At 40.7% G+C, this 18,129-nt stretch overlaps 1 protein-coding gene across 1 annotated transcript in view; it reads left to right on the top strand.

The window, feature by feature from the left end:
• Positions 1 to 18,129, top strand: part of syne1a (spectrin repeat containing, nuclear envelope 1a) — a 130,622-nt gene that overhangs the window by 84,906 nt on the left and 27,587 nt on the right. Inside the window, exons 84-97 of the mRNA XM_085431938.1 lie at positions 2,519 to 2,674; positions 3,009 to 3,161; positions 3,705 to 3,887; positions 4,017 to 4,154; positions 4,448 to 4,633; positions 5,356 to 5,478; positions 5,614 to 5,796; positions 6,817 to 6,960; positions 9,275 to 9,505; positions 11,704 to 11,844; positions 13,347 to 13,460; positions 13,671 to 13,832; positions 16,196 to 16,384; positions 16,515 to 16,688. Coding sequence (XP_085288064.1) covers positions 2,519 to 2,674; positions 3,009 to 3,161; positions 3,705 to 3,887; positions 4,017 to 4,154; positions 4,448 to 4,633; positions 5,356 to 5,478; positions 5,614 to 5,796; positions 6,817 to 6,960; positions 9,275 to 9,505; positions 11,704 to 11,844; positions 13,347 to 13,460; positions 13,671 to 13,832; positions 16,196 to 16,384; positions 16,515 to 16,688 — 2,277 coding nt within the window. The remainder of the gene's footprint in view (positions 1 to 2,518; positions 2,675 to 3,008; positions 3,162 to 3,704; positions 3,888 to 4,016; positions 4,155 to 4,447; positions 4,634 to 5,355; positions 5,479 to 5,613; positions 5,797 to 6,816; positions 6,961 to 9,274; positions 9,506 to 11,703; positions 11,845 to 13,346; positions 13,461 to 13,670; positions 13,833 to 16,195; positions 16,385 to 16,514; positions 16,689 to 18,129) is intronic.

Below are 18,129 nucleotides of genomic sequence, written 5' to 3'. Positions count from 1 at the left end.
ATTATTTTGTGTTAATCGACATAGCCTGCTCCAGCTCAGAGCTCGTGAGCTCAAACGATCCTCCAACCTCAGCCTCCCGGTAGCTTGGATTACAGGCACGCGCCACCGCACCCGGCGAGAAGCAGCTACGTTAACAGGGCTTTTAACTATGTCTGAGGTGACATCATGACACTAACCTGCTGCCCATCATTAGCAAAGTTGTAATGATGGGCAGCAAAGATGAGGAATGAATGGTGCACAATTGTTATATGCAAGTTTTTAGAAAGCTCGTGGTTAACCCAAGAGTATTTTGTCACAATATCAAGAAGAGTAAAGCTTCAATGTCAAGAATAGATAGGAATATAGGGAATTATATATTTTTATTTAAAGACAGGACTCACATGTTTTCATTTCTAGTCTTTAAAACCTGTCTCTATCAGGGACGTGCAGAGAGGTTTAAAGGGGCGGGTGCTCAAAGTTAAAAAGGGGCACATTGAACCATGCTGAATAACAACAACACACATTCATCAAGAATCTAATATGGGAAGGGCAGGGCTGTGTTGATCTGAGACTGTAGACATTAAAAAGTCCACAGGAGAGATGGTAGCTGATTAAACAAGTTTCATGAGATAATAACAAAATGCAAAGATTGGTGACAGCGCTTGGAACCATAAGGCAACGAAAAACTGTGACATAAACTCGGCTCTGCCTGTGAATCACTCTTTGCTTCTCTTCTTCCTTCCTTCCCATCATTTCATATATCACTCTCCACTTGCTGTCTATCTGAGAACAAGGCACAACTTGCTATTGCAATAAACTATAATCTAATTATCCACACCTAACAACTCTTGCACTTAATCTATAATAAAATGATGACAGCAAAATGTTATAGCCCTGCCTTTAGTAGCCTCATACAGCTCCTACTGTTTCCTCCTCATGTCCTTACCAGCCATGTCTGCACAATGTTATATCATGAGTAATATTTTTTTAAATCCAGCTAAATAAAACACACACATGCACACACAGTGACATTTTAGACCTTCTTCAGAATACTGTATATACTATGGGCATCCTTACATTATTATTTATTACTAGAGCTACAATAATAAAGCAATGAGGAGGGGGAAGTAATAAATATGAAATAATGTATTTATGATGATTCCATTTGTTTCACTATCCACTCTGTGCAGGGCAAAGCTTATTACATTTTTAAACTGTAGAGATACAATCATTTTACTGCTGTAAAATCCAACTTTTGTCTTATTTAAAATATAAATCTAATATAATCTGCTTCTTAATGTATGTTCTTTAAAATACAGCGTGTGTTTTTTAATATATTATAATTATAATAATTATTATGTGGACATGCATATTAGATCGTTTTTTAGTGAAATATAATCCCTCCAGAAAGGCAGGAAATGCCCAGAAACTTACTTTAAAACTAAATATGTTCCCTAAAACGGTGACAGAGCTACAGACCCATGACAGCCTTACACAGGTAGCCAGCAGCTATGACCAGCACTACTTGTGCAGTTAATAAAAGGACAGGTAATGTTTGTCACGCTGTTGCACACACAGCACGCTCGTTTGTTTCAGTTCGTCAGTTGCAACAAGACAGCTTACCAACGTGTATGTAATAAGCTAATACTCCTGTGTGCTACACACTACAGTGTGCGCTGTACACCTACTTACTGGGTTTGTTGCATCAGTCTGTGTCTCTGAGTTAACTTGTGTTTCTCCTACAGCTCCGGACCGCAACAAATGCGCGTGCTCTTTGTGAGCTCGTTCCCGGCTCGTAACCAGCGCGTTCTGCCGTCGAGGGCGATCATTGGTTAAATGTGATCATGTGACTGATGCAAGCCAGATCCTTTTATTTAGCAAAACTATGATTAATAGTTAAATATTATTGTTGAGGGGCACAGACAGGACTCCGCACGCACACACACATAAAATAAATAAATAAATAAATAAAAAAAATTTAAAAGTTGCCTCAACAAAAGGGCACTTTGGGCACTCATCAGGAAAGGAGCGGGTGCTCAAGCCCCTCTAGCCCCCCCCCCTCTGCACGTCCCTGAGGCAGACCCATGACAAGTTAGAAAGGTTATTCCTCTCGGCTGGCTTGAGGATGCCTTGGTGTCCTGCGGGGGAGCTGGAAGAGCTTAGTCTGCTACCTTGTGACCAAGAGCCAGATAAGTGGTGAAAAATAGATAGATTAATGGAAAAATGATAAAAAGGGATTTGTAGTCATTCATGTAATAATTACAAATTTAAAAAAACACCCAAACAATTTCTAAAGTGAAATCACCAATAATGAAATGTTGCTATTGGTGGATCACTGCTTTGTCTCCATGAAGTTAGTTTAACTCCCTGACAAAGATTTATACACTTAAATGAGTTAGTTAAGTTAAACAAGACCAAGCTATAACGGGAGTTTAATTTTTGATTAATTGTTGATCATTCAGCTTGATTATAACCATGTATATTTCATCAAGTGCAGCTTCTCGTATGTTACATTCATGTCATACACTTTGCCTTGTAGACGGCACACGGTGAGGTGATCAGCAGACGTCAGAGTGTGGAGCGGATGACAGAGCTGCAGCAATCAAAGTACCAGGACCTCCAAGCTGGCCTGCCCTCTGAACTCAGCATGCAGCTAGCTGAGGTGGCGCTGGCTCTCGGATCTGCTGAGGATCAGGTAAGCTCATTTTACTTATTGTATTATTTGACTCTAATAATGATGCATGTATGAATATTATCAATGAAATATGACACTGATTTGTTTAACATTCATTTAGTCTTGTCAAGAGGTTTATGTTAGTATTTGACCTATGTTTTTTTAACTGTGTATTTCTAAGGTATTATGTGGTCTAATTGTTAAGGCTCTATTACACAATCACAAAAGTTCTGTGTTGGATGTTGTCTGCAACTCTTTCTTCACACATATTCTATCTGTAACTTCTCTGCCACTAACAAAAAGCCAAAAAGGGATGTTAAACAAACATTGTGTGTGTTTCTGATATCCACTTCAGGTGCAGGCAAGGGAAAGGGAGGTGCAGCAGACCAGAGATGTGAAAGAGGACTTCAGCTCCCGACTGCAGGACATCGAGGCAAAGCTGAAGACCATTGCTCTAAAATTGGAAGACAAGGGTGCCGACCTGGAGGAGGCCAAAGAAGACACCAAAGTAATCAAACAGACAGATTGACTAATTAGCAAGCAATTAACCCCTGTTAAATCGGCTATTCATTTTGCAGATGTTGAGGTTAATGAGTGAATTGAGTTCTGGCTTCAACAGTGACCCACTTTTGAGAGGAGTATTCCAGATGGGAGTTTGAGCCCCTTGCCTCCTGTTCTTCTTCTTGTCTCCCCAGCATGTTTCTTCCCTCACTCATTTGTAGAAAAAAAACTTTGGAGTTAAAATTCATTTAAAGGAGCAGTTTGAGCACATCCCACATGCCTCTGGTTTAGTAATTAATCACTGCTCCTCGCCAGGAAAGCTATAAAACCACAACTTGTCATTCATACGCTTTTAAAGCTGTGGGTCACAATTAAGTAGTTACTGCTTTTAGGATGAGAGTGTTACTTGAAATGTATCCTGACTGTGTTCAAAATAAACTCTAAATCTAGTTTTACCTCGCTCATGAACTCCCTTTCTTTAATCTCTGCCCTCCTTACACCTCCTTTCTCCTCCGTTTTTTTTCACCCCCTCCTCTCCTCCCTTCTCCAGGCTCTTTCTGAGGAGTGTGAATCCTGCGGTTGCTCTCTGGCAGAGTTGGGAGTGGCTGTGCAGGAGTTTGGGGAGCAGAACCCTCTCCTGTGTAAGCAGCTGGGTGATGCTGTAGCCAAACTGACAGAGGTGCAGCACCACACCTCGCAGCAGGTCCAGGATAGAGCCAACAGACTGAAGAAGGTGTGGGGGGGGGCAGTCAGTTCAGTGTGCCATCCAAATGATTTGTTTCATATAATTCTCTTAAATATTATTATATTAAATGTAGTTTTTGTATTATTTGCTCTGACTTTGTGGTCTTCTGTTGAGCAGGCAGAAAGACAGGTGGAGGAATATCAGGGCATGAAGGCATTCATTTTGAGCTGGACAAAGAAAGCTGAGGCTCTGGTCACCGGTAATATCATTTGGAGCTCTGCGTCCCAGCTGCAGGAGCAAATTCGAGCACACCAGGTGAGCTTTAATGGCGCTGCCAGCAGGGATTGTGAATAGCTATAAGTTTTCCTAAAGCTGCTGTTGTGTAAGATGAATGGGTTCTATTAAAATCCATGTTTATTCTTCCTCCAAAATATTAATCCTGGAGCTGTGGATACCCCACAAAGTTGAAGCTAATTAGATGCACCGAGTTTTTAAAATTCCGGTGAAACGTCATGCTCTACACTATGTCGACCGGCCTTAATTAGTATAACTGCACACCCGAGAAGACTCCTCTCCTTGACTTATAATTTGCGTTCATTTGGTGGCAGGCCTTACTGCGTGAGTGTCGAGGTCTCCATGGTGACTTGGAGGCCATGGGGGAGAGGGAGGTGCAGCTGGCGGATGTGTTGCAGACAGAGGGGTGGAGCCAGCGGGTGAAACACCTCAGCAGACGCACAGAAGAGCTGCAGCAAACTGCCAAGACTCGCCTCCAGAGTCTGCAGGATGCAGCTAAGGTACATGACACTTTTAAGAAAGCATTACAGGAGTTATGCAGTACCCCCCTGCCTCAGTCTTCCCGTGATCACATCATCTCCATTGCTGCCAAAAAAACTGTGGCTATTACCATTTTATAATTCCACACACTCTGTTGCATAAGAGCATGTGCACATCCTTTCAAATTGAGTCAATTATAATTTAGCCACAACTCAACAGTGCCCCCTTATGGTCATTCACGACAGATTACTCCATCATAATGGAAGGCACTGTTTCATTTAGCGTGTGCAGCAGTAATCTGTTACGCTAATCTGATTGCCATGCAGCTGCTTCCCAGACGACAGTCTGTTGCTGATTGTTGCTAATAACACTGTGCATTGGAAATCTGTTTACAACTCCTCTTGTGAGTTAGATTTTTTTTCTGGGTCTAGATTGCAGAGCACGAGTTTAATTTGTAGCGACTTGTAATTTAGTTTCTTTCCAATGATGCACATTAAGGTCAGTTAGAATTTGCAAATGAATACATTTTAAAGCGAGAGGCACCACTATCTTCATCATTCAAACTGCACTGAGGGAAAAAAAAACATTTGCAGCATTAGATATCCACAAAGGAGCTTTGATACTTTTAAAAATCTGTTTTCATGTGGGTTTGATTACTGCTGTGTACAGAAGCTACATTCTATCTTGTATCTTTGCCCACATATACTTTCCCTTGATTTGTTATGTCTGTATCTCTCCTCAGGACATGTTGCGTCTGGAAGCGGAGGTCAAGAGCCTCCATGCTGCTGTAGATCAGATACAGGCCACACTTGCTTCCCCTGAACTTAACAAGCTCAGTCTCAGAGAGCAGTTGACACAGAGACAGGTAAACACAAACATAATACTGGCAAACAGCTTGTGTCCAGTCAGTCTGCAGATGTCATTTAAATTAGCGTCCATTGATATACATCTAGCATTTCTATCTCCCGTCTTATTATCAACCTCTTTGCTTTTCAATAAGCGTCTGCTGGTGGAAATGGAGGGCTTTAAGCAGCAAGTAGCTGCTGTTCAGCAGTGTCAGAGCGCCCTCCGGCTGCCAGAGGAGGTAGTGGCCAGTCTGCCTATCTGCCGCACAGCTCAGACTCTGCAGCAAGAAGCCAGCCAAGTGCAACACACCACAATCCAGCAGTGCAACATCCTGCAGGTAAAAGGCAGCCCGAGTATTATGAAGGCTGTTGATGAACTGTTAGATATAAAGTCATAGTGACAGAGACAAGAAACACTACATTATCAGCCTTTGTGATAAGAACCCTACTATCAAAATTATATATTTTTTCAGTTGCATTGTTTTTGTTAGTATTTTATCGCTTAAAAGTAGCACTGAAATTTCAGCTGATGAGAAGAGTTATTGCTTTGAAGAGTGGATGCTCTGAAACCTGGGCTCTGTAGTGTTTCAACAAGCCTTCTCAGGAATGTCTGTGTTTTCTTTAAGCCCCCATCAGAGGCCAACTGTAGTGAAGATTAGCCCTGAGGACGAAGCAAGTGACTGTCAGCCAATAAATCAGTCAATCCATTTGAACCAAATACATCATGTTTAACAAGAACTGAAACAGTTCATCTCCCATGTGGGCACATTGTTCTGGCTCAAGGTCAAATTTGTGACAGGCTGTCTAAAACATTTTGATACACAGACCTTCTGATTCGGTCATCTACTAATCGGAAGGTTGGTTCTTCAGTCCCTGGCTGATCCAGTCCAAATATCCATGAGAAAGATACTAACCCCAAGTTGCTAGATAGATAGAAAGCACATAACTAGAAAAAAACATAGAAAAAAGTGCATGTGTGAATGAGGCAAGTTGTATAAAGTGATTTGAGTGCACAGATAGAGTAGAAAAATGCTATATGAGAACCAGTCCATTTACCATTTACATTCACATCTATCTTTGTAATCACAATATTCTAATCGTGGTAATTTAGCTCTCACACACCTGCATTATTTCAATATCAGCAAATGAAAAATACAGCTTATTCTGTCTAATAAGAGCTTACCAACAATATAATGAGCATGCTCAGTACCAGTTACTGCGTATGGATATGAGAGTCAACGTAAAAGTTTAGAACTTGACTTCCTGCGAAGATTGGGAAGGGAAAATATAATTTCCTTCAGGGATCTATATAGTAAATACAGTTTCATTCATCTCATTTTACCTTAACGCCCTGACAGGAGGCCGTGGTGCAGTATGAGCAGTATGAACAGGAAGTGAAGAACCTCCAGAGATTAATTGAAGAAGCTCATCGGATCATTCAGGACCGGCCCGTTTCCACTAATAATATACAGGAACTTCAGGCTCAGATACACCACCACGAGGTATGAGGGTCTCCTTACTTTCTGTCATTTATCTGTTCGGTTTATTAGAACAGCAGTGTGTAGGTGATAAACATGTAACCCCCAAATCATCAACATTATCAATAAAATGCAGCTTTATGATTGTCTTATCCAAGGTTGTCAAAAATAAGGCCAGAATTGGCCCTGCAAAGATTCCCATCCGAATGGCTTTGGAAAATGTAAAGTAGAATAGAAATTTTGGCTTTTTAATATTTATATATTTCTCAGGGATTGTGTGGTTAAACTTCTGTACAGTGGTTTCACTGGCCCTCCCTACAAGATTTGCTCCTAGAACAACATTTTAGTCTTCTGCCGTAAACCAAATTGAGTGTGACTCTTAAAAAATTAGTTGATGCCTCAGACATTCAGACATTTCTATTGAGGTCAGTATTTTTAACATCAAAGAGTTAAGTGAAAGAAACAGAGAACTTGAGTCATTATGTTTCCTGTCCTATGTTTCAATGCACAGAGGCAAAAAGCAGAAGTTGTGGCACCAGTGAATGTATCATATATCTTAAATTAGCCTTAGGAAAGCCTGACTAAAATGACTCAAACTATAATTCTATCATTTCATTGCATCATTCAGTATAAGCAAAAGCTGCTTCTATAGAGCCCTGAAATTGTTGAGTAAATCTAGTGTGAGAACACAAATGTCAAAGTGGTTAGGTTGGACATGAATTGTTCTTTAATCTTCCAGCTCTTCAGTACAAATGCTTGTCTGTCTTATTACACCTGTTTGAGAATGGCACAGAGGTGTGTAGTCCAGGGAATTCACAGCATGCACATGTGCTTCCTTCTGTACGCTCCACCCAGGCAATTCCCTCAGCTAAACCAAACAGACAGGCCAGGCAGTCGACAATGCTCACATAAACACCTACAGTCAATTTAGACCAATCCTAACATGCATGTTTTTGGACTGTGGGAGTTAGATGCAAGTCAATCTGCACATTCAAACCCAAAACCTCCTTGCTGTCAGCCATCAAGGGACCCTGGTTAAAAATAAATGGTCAATTAATACCCCTTTCCATCATTCCCCCTAAATCCCAGTTTAAAACATCTGATTTAATCTCCCTTTTAACATGATCAAAGCATGCATTTTCCCAAACAGCAATCCAGAGAAAATGTTGTGTGGTGCTTTTACAAGCCCAACTCACGCACATTCCTAGTTTTATCTGATGGTGCATGTAAATATAATCTGCATAGACAGATGCCAGAGTTAGATGGTTTTCACCTGAGCGATTTGAGCCTCTGCTGCAGTTTCACTTTGCTGAGTATGTTAGATCTCCCATGCCGAGAAGGAGATTGTGAAGGGGGAGTGCAGATGCAAAGACCTGCAGAGAAACATCGTGTCTCCCCACAGGCAACATTTTTTTCTTTTATTACGTTTTAATTTCTGCTGCACGGTTCAGGCAGATTTATATCTTACTCCAATGTTTGACTGCCTGGAAAATATTAACCCAGGTGTTGCAGATATTTGCAGATATTTTCTCAACCCTGTAATCACTTTTGTCGCAGCAGAGCAGCCTGGCATGCCAGCACTTTTATGTCTAAGTTAGATCTCTAAGCTCAGCAGAGAGTTGCAACTCCACTGTCCCCTTTAGTCACATGACCTGATTATCAGTGCAATGACCATCTGTGGGACAGAGGGTGAAAAGAGGGGTGGAGGAGGAAGGCAGAGATGGGCTGGCCCGCTGGCACATTAGCGTACTTGTAATTTGACACCGTTTCTGTCACTCTTCCTCCAGACGCCCTCCCTCTCTCCTTCAGCTCCCTTTTGTTAGAAGTAATCTGCCCAAGGGATTGGCTGAGAACGACAGTAGCAGGCAAGGGAGGGGGAGGGTACAGCTCGGTGAGATCACTTCCTGTTTTTCCTTGCCATTTGTGTATGTGTAGCAGAGGGAGTGTCTGAGGGATTTTGAAGTATTTCTGCTATGGTCTCTGCTTCAACCAAACATCCTGTCTTAGCTTCAGCGCTGATCTGAGTCACCCGCCTCTGTGCTGCTCCGATTGGCTCAGAGATACAGAGGAGAGAGAGAGTGAGAAAGACAGAGAGGAAAAAAGGAGAGTGAGGCGGTGCTATTCTCTTTCTACACTTACACCAAAGACAGCCAAAGAGAATGCGTCTGCTCCGCTTACTCCTCTCAGACCGGCACCACATTCAAGGCTGATCCAACTCAGCCACCCACTTTCACAGGATCCTATTTAAACAGGAACTATTGATCTTGTGGTGTGGACTCAGCCACACTCTCCTGATCCTGGGGGTGGTGTTTTCTGTTTGCTTGGAATGTTTTGACAGGAGTTAGCCCAGAAGATCCGTGGCTACCAGGAGCAGATCGCCTCGCTCCACTCCAAGTGCAAGATGCTGACGGTGAAGGCCAAACACGCCACTATGCTGCTGACGGTCAGCGAGGTGGAGGGCTTTTCAGACGGCATGGATGAACTGAGTGACGAGGAGCTTCCCAGCGCTGTGACAGACACCACCACAGCTGACGCCAAGCAGCTTCCAGCACACCCCTCTGTAGTCATGGTGAGTGGGAAAACCTCTGGTTTTTGGGGGGGATATACAGTCATAGACCTGTAGACATTACAAGGATGTGTGTGCATGTGTGCATAAGTTGTAGCATCTCTCCCTTTCTGCACATACCACTGACTGCCAAAGTGACTCCAAGGATCCCAGTGGGGCCTTTAAGGTTTCTATGTGCTTCATTTAACAAAACTCCAGTTAGGTTAGTTACCCTTGACTTATACCACATTAATGCATGTCTGATAATATCACTTAAGATTAGATTTTTTAGATCTGCAAACCTTTTCTTCTCCACTATTAAGGTCACGGTAACAGTTATGACTGTGCAGTTCATTTACAAGATAATAATGAGCCACACAGAAGTAGCTGAACAGCAGGCCCTCCCTCACGTGCAGCTGTTCAGGCCTACGTAACAGCTGGATAAGGATACAGTGCTACGCAACATGTTTTAAACTAGTGGCATGAATATTTTTAGTCACCAATTATGTTTTAATTCAAAGTTCAAGTTCAAAGGTCGTTGGGGCGGGTGTAAAACCTTGCCTTTTAAAACAGCACCACTTCTTGCTGGTACACTTGCACCCAGGTGGGTTCTTCCCTTATGAAGATGTTTCCACACCTGCTCTGTGGATTTAGGCTCTTTCTTCGTGTAATCCTGGAGTCACTGATGTTGAGCTCAGGGCCCTGTGAGGGCATTGCCATCTGTTGCTGACTCCTTCTTCTTGTAGGTGAAAATAGTTCTTTATAAATCCGGCTGTGTGTGGGAAGTTTTTGTCCCACTACAGCAAAGAAGTAGTACTGTAAAAGGTTTTGAATAGGTTTTTTTTTTTTTTTATTAATTCTGTATGTTATTTAGGTTCCTCTGGTGTGTCACTGGTACCTTGTTTGTCACTTAATGTTAGCCTGAGCCTGTCTGTCGCCCTCATCTTAATCATTTATTTTTCATACAGTTAGCACTAGTAACCACCCCACTTCCTTTCAGTCTGTTTCTGAATCAGGTTTCTGAGCCTTCCCGGTGTACTACTGTTGTTTGTGGTGTGTTTCGTCTCAGCAGGCCAGGAAACAGGATATTACTGCGTGTGTGTGTGTGTGTGTGTGTGTGTGTGTGTGTGTGTGTGTGTGTGTGTGTGTGTGTGTGTGTGTGTGTGTGTGTTTTTGTGTGTATGTTTAAACGTTGTCATTTTCCGTGTATGGTAACTGTCACGCATGGATTACTGATATTTTTAAAATTGCACGTTGTCATTGTTACAGCAGTGGTTTTACCAAGCGAACCTCACAATGTAAAACCAAACAGTTTCCCACACATACTGGTGTGCTAATGCTCTTAGTTGCCTTGCATTGCATCATAAAGCCCGCGAAACAGTCCTCCGAAGGTCCTGAGTCAGTAGACTAAGGTCTGCATCGCATTGCCAAAAAGCAGCCCAGTAGGGTTTGGCTCGCATTTCAGCTCTGCCTCTGCTGAAGCATGCAAGCACACTGACAACAGTGCTACTTCTAGGACAGCTGCTGCTGTATTCACCAGTCCCTGTCTCTGTTAGCTATCTCATGCTAACAGAGATGCTAGCCATGCTTTGTTCGAGTCTGAGCTTTGATACTGCTGGATTTTTCTGTCAGAGACCTTATTCTTACTGTCTGTAGGACTACTTTAACCTTTTCCTGTTGTATATGTGTGTACTAACTCTACAGCATGTATGGGTTCATGTGTGATGTGAGCAATCACTGTGTACATTGTGTGTGTGTGATTTCTCAGCTTCCTGGTGAGGGCCATTCCTTTATCCTGATGTATCCTGTAAAGAATCCAAGCAACTACTTCACTGCCAGTGGAATCTAATGTTTGTCCATTTGCTCACACAGCAAAGACTTTTACCTCTGCAATGCTCTTTAATGTTGTGTTACGGCAGAAGAATTTCAGTGAGGCATATCAGTGTCATTAATGTGAGCTAATGGGTCTCCTTTCTGTGTTATTTGATTACTCACTATGTAATTAATCAAGCAGTATGTGTTGCCACTTCAATCTGGCTAACCTGCACTTCCCCATTAATTTTTATGCTTTTTCTTCTTCTTCTCCCTCCTCATTTTTCCCTCTCTGTCTCCTCTCCCCTTTGATCTGGTTGTTTTCTTTTTTGGCTCCCCCTCCTTTTTTCTTTCACCTGCTTCTTTTGATGTGTGCGTTTCATTTCTTTGCGGCGTGTATGTGTGGTCAGATGACAGCCGGCCGCTGCCACACACTCCTCTCCCCTGTGACAGAGGAGTCAGGGGAGGAGGGTACCAACAGCGAGGTCTCCTCTCCCCCTGCCTGCCGCTCCCCCTCTCCGGGGGCTAACGCTGAAGCTGCTCTTAACCAGGTATTGCAAATCCCACCCTGGAAAACTCCAAACCGACCAGTATTACCTGATGGTCTCAACTTCCCTATTGCCACTTTGTGTTTTGCACCTTTAAACGTTCAGTCATCACCATCATTGTTAGAAGATAACACTTTAATCTTTAAAGCTTCAAATGTTGCAAAATGCAAAAGCTAAAAAATATTGAATATGTGGCAAAATTTTGACGTAAGGTAAATACATCCCCTTCTCTTCACCATCACCACCATAACAAACCAACTTACCACCCTACAGTGACCACCCCACCATCATCACTGTTAACACAGTATGTTTGAGAGAGCTGGAGATTTGCTGCGCTTATTTTACCCGCTTTTCCTTTTTTTTTTAAAAAAAATTGGCCTCCTGTTTGCATATTTACTTTGCTGATGGAAGTTTTGTTTGCCATTCCCATTTTTGTACACACAACTGAGGTGTCATCAAGTAGCTTTTTGTGCTGTCTGTGACCGCGAATGATGTAGAAGTGAAACAGAAACACTCGTTGTGCTGGGAGAAACAGCAAAGGTCAAATTTTTTATTTTAGCTGTAAAATCTAAAATGCTGTTTTAGTGGCCTGTTATGTGCCTCTACACTTAAATATTGAAAGAAAAAACAAGTTCAAAGACAGCTGGGAAATATGTGGGAATTTAAACTAACTGTTGCTGTGGGGGAAATGCAGCAGCAGATCTAAGTTAATCTGCCTTAGGATTGACCCATGCCCACTGTGTGGCAGGATATGATTATGGGGGCAGCCTAATTTTAAAATTAAAGAGAACTACTATTACTGTTAACTCATGACATATTGACTTCAGTTATATAATAGAATAAAAACAACCATGATCAGTGTGTTTCATACTGGGTCGAAAGCCAAAGGGTATAAATGTGTTTTAAGATGAGTTCTGAAAATGGACAATGTAGGTGACTGTTTAACATGTAAAGTCAATTTATGAGAATACATAGAACACATAAGAGACATATTTCATACAACAAATGTAATTATTTGAAATTCATCTTTTGCTATGTATAACGCACATAAATTCTCGTGTGCTAGAAAGGCGTTAATGTTGAACTTATATATGACATAAACTAAATGCTTCTCTCTTGTTGTGAGAGAGTAACATGAGAAAGGAGGGATTTCATTCTGTTCTCCCAGCAAGAACAGAAAGTAACGTCAGCTGTATCAGCAAGAGACACCCGACTCAAGGTCAACCAGTTTTATTTGCAATGTTGAATTGCATTTTAGTAGGTAAAGTAGTATCAAGTTATAACATTTAGCTGCCTCTTTTTAAGCACGTCTGGGAAAAAAACATTTTAAAAGTAAGTTTTTGTAAAACTTTCAGATTCTTAGGCCAAGTGTGCCACTAGGCTTTTTATAGACTTTATGCTGTAAATGTAAGCCCAAAGGTTTCCCAAAGAACTATTCCCATCAATAGCGTACATCACTCTGACACACTAATGAAGCCCACACTTACTTTTTCCTCGTTTCACAGGGTCGAGGTACACTAAGCCGAGTACCTCTTCAGGAACTGTACGACCCATCTATGGAAAGCAGTGCTGCTAACTTGGATGACCTGCAGAGATCCTGGGAAACGCTAAAGAATGTGGTATGTCACATCTTCACTTTAATTCAACACATTTATTTATTTTTATTGTTTGTGTTACTGTTAGACAAACACAATAACAAACTCAGGATTAGTTTGTCTCCTAGCATACTGAGCGAGGCACGAGTTGTCCCAAATTCCGGCCTGAAGCTTTAGTGACCTCAGACCGACACTGCCATGTCTGACAGCTTGACTTTGTCATCATATTTTCAGATCAGTGAGAAACAGAAGAGCTTATATGAGGCTCTGGAGCGGCAGCAACACTATCAGGAGTCCCTCCAATCTATTTCCATTAAGATGGAGTCCATCGAGGGGGCGCTGAATGAGGGCTTAGAGCCCAACAAGACTCCAGAGAGCCAGATGGCTGCACACCAGGTGAGAGCTGAGTGGGGGGGTGGTATTAGGGGAAATGTGCTCATGTGTGTTCTAAAGGGATAAAGGAACCATAATGTAGTGCAGATAAAGAGTGTAAAAGTAGTAGTGTAATACATGAAGTGTAATCTGTAAGGCTCATGGGAGACATCCTCACAAAGATGGTATAGACCAGCGAGCTCTTGGGAAACAGAGTACGACTCGGGGGTTTAATATTGCACGGGGCAAGGCAATGGTTGGACAGACTGCATGGCACTGTTCTTCGTTGCTATGCCAACATCACGGCTTTAAGAGAAACAGTTTGCTTTTGCAACACTACTGTCAAGAGGTTTCTGCACACCCTCTTTCACTGCTGGCACACCATCTTCTATTCAGCCTCTTCTTCTCATTTCATTTCATTCATTTCATTTATTTATTCATTTTCAGGCACAACAAATACCTATATTGAACATAAAATACACAAAACAAAAAACAAAAATTGCCTGAAAAAGGAGTGGGACGAAGAAAACTTATTAAATCCCACCCCTATACTCACTCATCAACAAAAAAAACAATAAACTTCCCGCAGCTACGCCCATCATTGCATACAGACCCATCAACAGCTCCGGGCACATACAAGCATCTAAGCGGCAGCTCGCAACCAACAATTAGAGCCTTCATAACTGAATACAGAATATATAAATTATAAATTGCATTACCACAGGTAACAGGCAGTAATAACTACAAGTAACAAACACACATACATATACATACATATATATCTACACACACAAGTACATATATGTACATACATACGCACACTTTATTTTATTTTTTTTTATTTATTTGGAATCCATACCAGCAATGGTAAGAGAACAGACATTACAGAGCACACTAAAACCCATCATTGAGTATACTGTGACCAGACCAACTGTTTGTAGAGAAATTTAAATCTATGAATATTTTTGCATTGTTTCAATTGTAAACTCAGACTGTTCCAGATTTTCACACCACATACAGACACGCAAAAGCCTTTACGGGTTGTTCGAGTTCTGGGTAATTTGAATTCTCCAAAGCCTCTCACATTATAAACCTTTTCTCGAATTTCAAATCTAGTTTGTAAATTTGCCGGTAAAAGTTTAGTAAAAGCTTTATACAAAATTATGGATGTATTGTAATTAACCAGATCCTGGAATTTAAGTAACTTTGCCTGAAGAAAGAATTTGTGAGTATGATCTAGATAACCAGCCTTGTGAATAATACGCAGTGCTCGTTTCTGTACTGTGACTAATGGATTAGTTGTATTTTTATATGTATTTCCCCACACTTCCACACAATATGTAAGATATGGAAGAACCAGGGTACAGTACAGAGTACGAAGTGCATCTTTATCAAGGAATTGTTTCACTTTGTTCAAAACTGCGAGGCTTCTAGAAATTTTGGTTTTTATGTGTCTGACGTGGGGTTTCCATGAAATTTTGTTATCAATTATAACTCCCAAAAATTTGTTTTCACTCACATTATCAATTGGTACACCTTCAATGATAATTGGTAATTCTATATTATATTTTAAATTACCAAAAAACATTGCTTTAGTTTTATTTATATTTAATGATAATTTATTTATGTCCATCCATTTTTTTATTAATTGTAGCTCCCTGTTTACGGTCATTACAAGATCAGTATAATCATCGCTACTGAAAAATATGTTGGTGTCATCTGCGAACAGTATGAGTTTAAGTACTTGAGAAACATCAAAAATATCATTTATGTATACATTGAAAAGTTTTGGTCCCAACACTGACCCTTGGGGAACACCACATGTAATACCAAGTTTCTCTGAATGGTAATGCCCTATGCTAACATATTGTTCCCGACCCGTTAGGTAACTTTTTAACCAGTTACCAGCTTTCCCTCGAATACCATATCTTTCCAATTTATCCAGTAAAATTGAGTGATTGATTGTGTCGAAGGCCTTTTTGAGATCAACAAAAATACCAACTGCATATTTATTTTTATCCAGTGTATCAGTAATTTCTTCTACTGCCTCAATTATCGCCATTGAAGTGGTTCTTTGCGTTCTGAAACCATACTGACCAACATTTATTATTTGATGTTTTTCAAGGAATTTTTCTAATCTTGAATTAAAAAGTTTTTCTAGAACTTTTGAGAATTGAGGCAGTAGAGAAATAGGCCTATAATTGGTAAAACTGTGTTTGTCATTACTTTTATATAGTGGTATTACTTTCGCAATTTTCATTTTTTTTGGAAAACAACCGGACTGAAATGATAAATTACAGATATATGTTAATTAATTCCCATTGGCTCTTTTTTTCTTGTATATTCTCATTTTAATCCTCACACACGTCTTATTGCCGTTTATTCAGGCTTTGATGGATGAGATCCTGATGCTGCAGGATGAGATTGGTGAGCTACAGATGTGCTTCTCTGAGGAGCTGGCAGAGAGTGATGGGGATGCTGGGGAACAGCTGGCCCTGCAGTCTACTCTCACTGTACTGGGAGAAAGGATGGCCACCATTCGAATGAAGGCTTCGGGGAAACGGCAGCTGCTGGAGGTGATTTACCAAGACCTCATACTTTTTCTAGTTTATCATGTGCTTGTATATGTTATGTCTGCTCCTTATCTTTATAATTCTGGTGAGCTCACCTGAGAATTTAAGATATGCGTCGCATTGATCTCTACAGGAGAAACTAAGTGAACAACTGGAGGAGCAGCGACAGGAGCAGGCGCTGCAGCGATACCACAGCGAGGCCGAGGAGCTCGACAATTGGCTGCTCAGCACTCGCGCCACTCTCAGCTCTGCCCTTCAGCCCCAAAATGAAGACATGGACATGGAGGAGCAGCTCATCGACTGTCAGGTGAGAAGCCAAATCTGCTCTAAAGAAACAAAATTGGGGATGACAGCTTGTATGCTGCTGTGTTTTTATCAAAGGCTGAAGTATCTGGCTGCTTCACTGTCCTAGAAATGGTACTTTTTCTTGGACTCTCTGATCTTCATGCTTGCATTCACTTTCATTTCTATAGAAAAAAAAATGCATTGTTTTTGTGTTTTTGGAGTCTTTTTATGGAAAATTGATTCAATTGGGGAAGGTGCTAACAAACCATAACTGCACTTGAGCTTAATTAATTATATATATGTATATTTTTGCAATATTATCATATGTTTATAATTAACATCATATGAGCATTTGAATTTTACGGTACCACTGTGATTAAATAATTTAAAACTAAAATCTTAGTGTCCATTATTATTAAAGGTGTATATATATAAGTGATATATTCGTACTTAGAGTTTAAAAATAATTGTTTTTAACTTCTGTCTACATGTTGTCGTACTATATCAAATATCTCAAACATTTCATCCAATATTTCCTCCATCCTGTTGCCCTGGAGATCTTCTAGCTTTTCAATCTTTTAGTTTAAATTTATAATTCATGGTTCTTTCTTATTTGTCACCATTAGATACTCTGTCCTACTTGATTTGCCCCCTGGGAATTTTCTGCATGTCAGGCTCATGATTTAATTTTTGTGGGGAGGGGAGTTATTATGTTAAAAATACTGTCACATCTAACTCCCTGCTGTGTCAAACTCAATATTTTCTTGTGGGGATTTACGGCAGAGCCTAGATGCTAAAATATTCATGTTGCACATATTCTACATTCATATTACATGTGAGCTGTGAGATGTTTACATATTTGCCTTGTGATGCTCCATAATAGGCTTCTTAGAAGTTATAATACTCGCTCTGTCCCCCAGGCAGAGAGTCAGTGTTTTAAAGAGTGTGTCTGTAGCAGCTGGGAGACAGTAAGCTGATTAAACTGTAGTTCACATATGCTTTGTGTGGTCTGCACATATAAAGGTCTGGACCATGCTGAGCTTCATGTCCAGATTAAATAATGATAAAAAATTGTGTCTTAAAATTTCAGTTTTCTGGTTAATCGTCTTTTAAATGTGGTATGATATGCAGAGACCTTAGGAAAGTATTTTGTTGAACTTACTTAACCCACTCTGTTTATTTAAATGCCTGCACACCACAATGTAAGCAGCTTAAAAACTACTCACATATAATATGTCTTCAGTCTGTTCTCAATCGAATGCTTTCCTAACTTTAAACTTTGAGCTTTAATTGCGTCATCATAGCAGTTTCTATTATGTTGTTTACTCGGTCTGTTCATCAAAAGAAAAAAACCTGCAAAACTTTGTAACAGGTGTTTGAGAATTTTAATTAAAATGCACTATGGAGGTTTTTGCAGAAGTGGAGATAAACCAGTTTCTTTGCCTGCCTCCTGAATGACAGAG

This window comes from Copadichromis virginalis, linkage group LG15, assembly GCF_057382275.1.
Source record: "Copadichromis virginalis isolate Kocher_CV1m ecotype Utaka linkage group LG15, C_Virginalis_male_GT1.1, whole genome shotgun sequence".
Classification (NCBI taxonomy): Eukaryota; Metazoa; Chordata; class Actinopteri; order Cichliformes; family Cichlidae; genus Copadichromis; species Copadichromis virginalis.
Note: the sequence above shows the minus strand (reverse complement) of the source record. Positions and strands in the feature narration are given on the sequence as shown.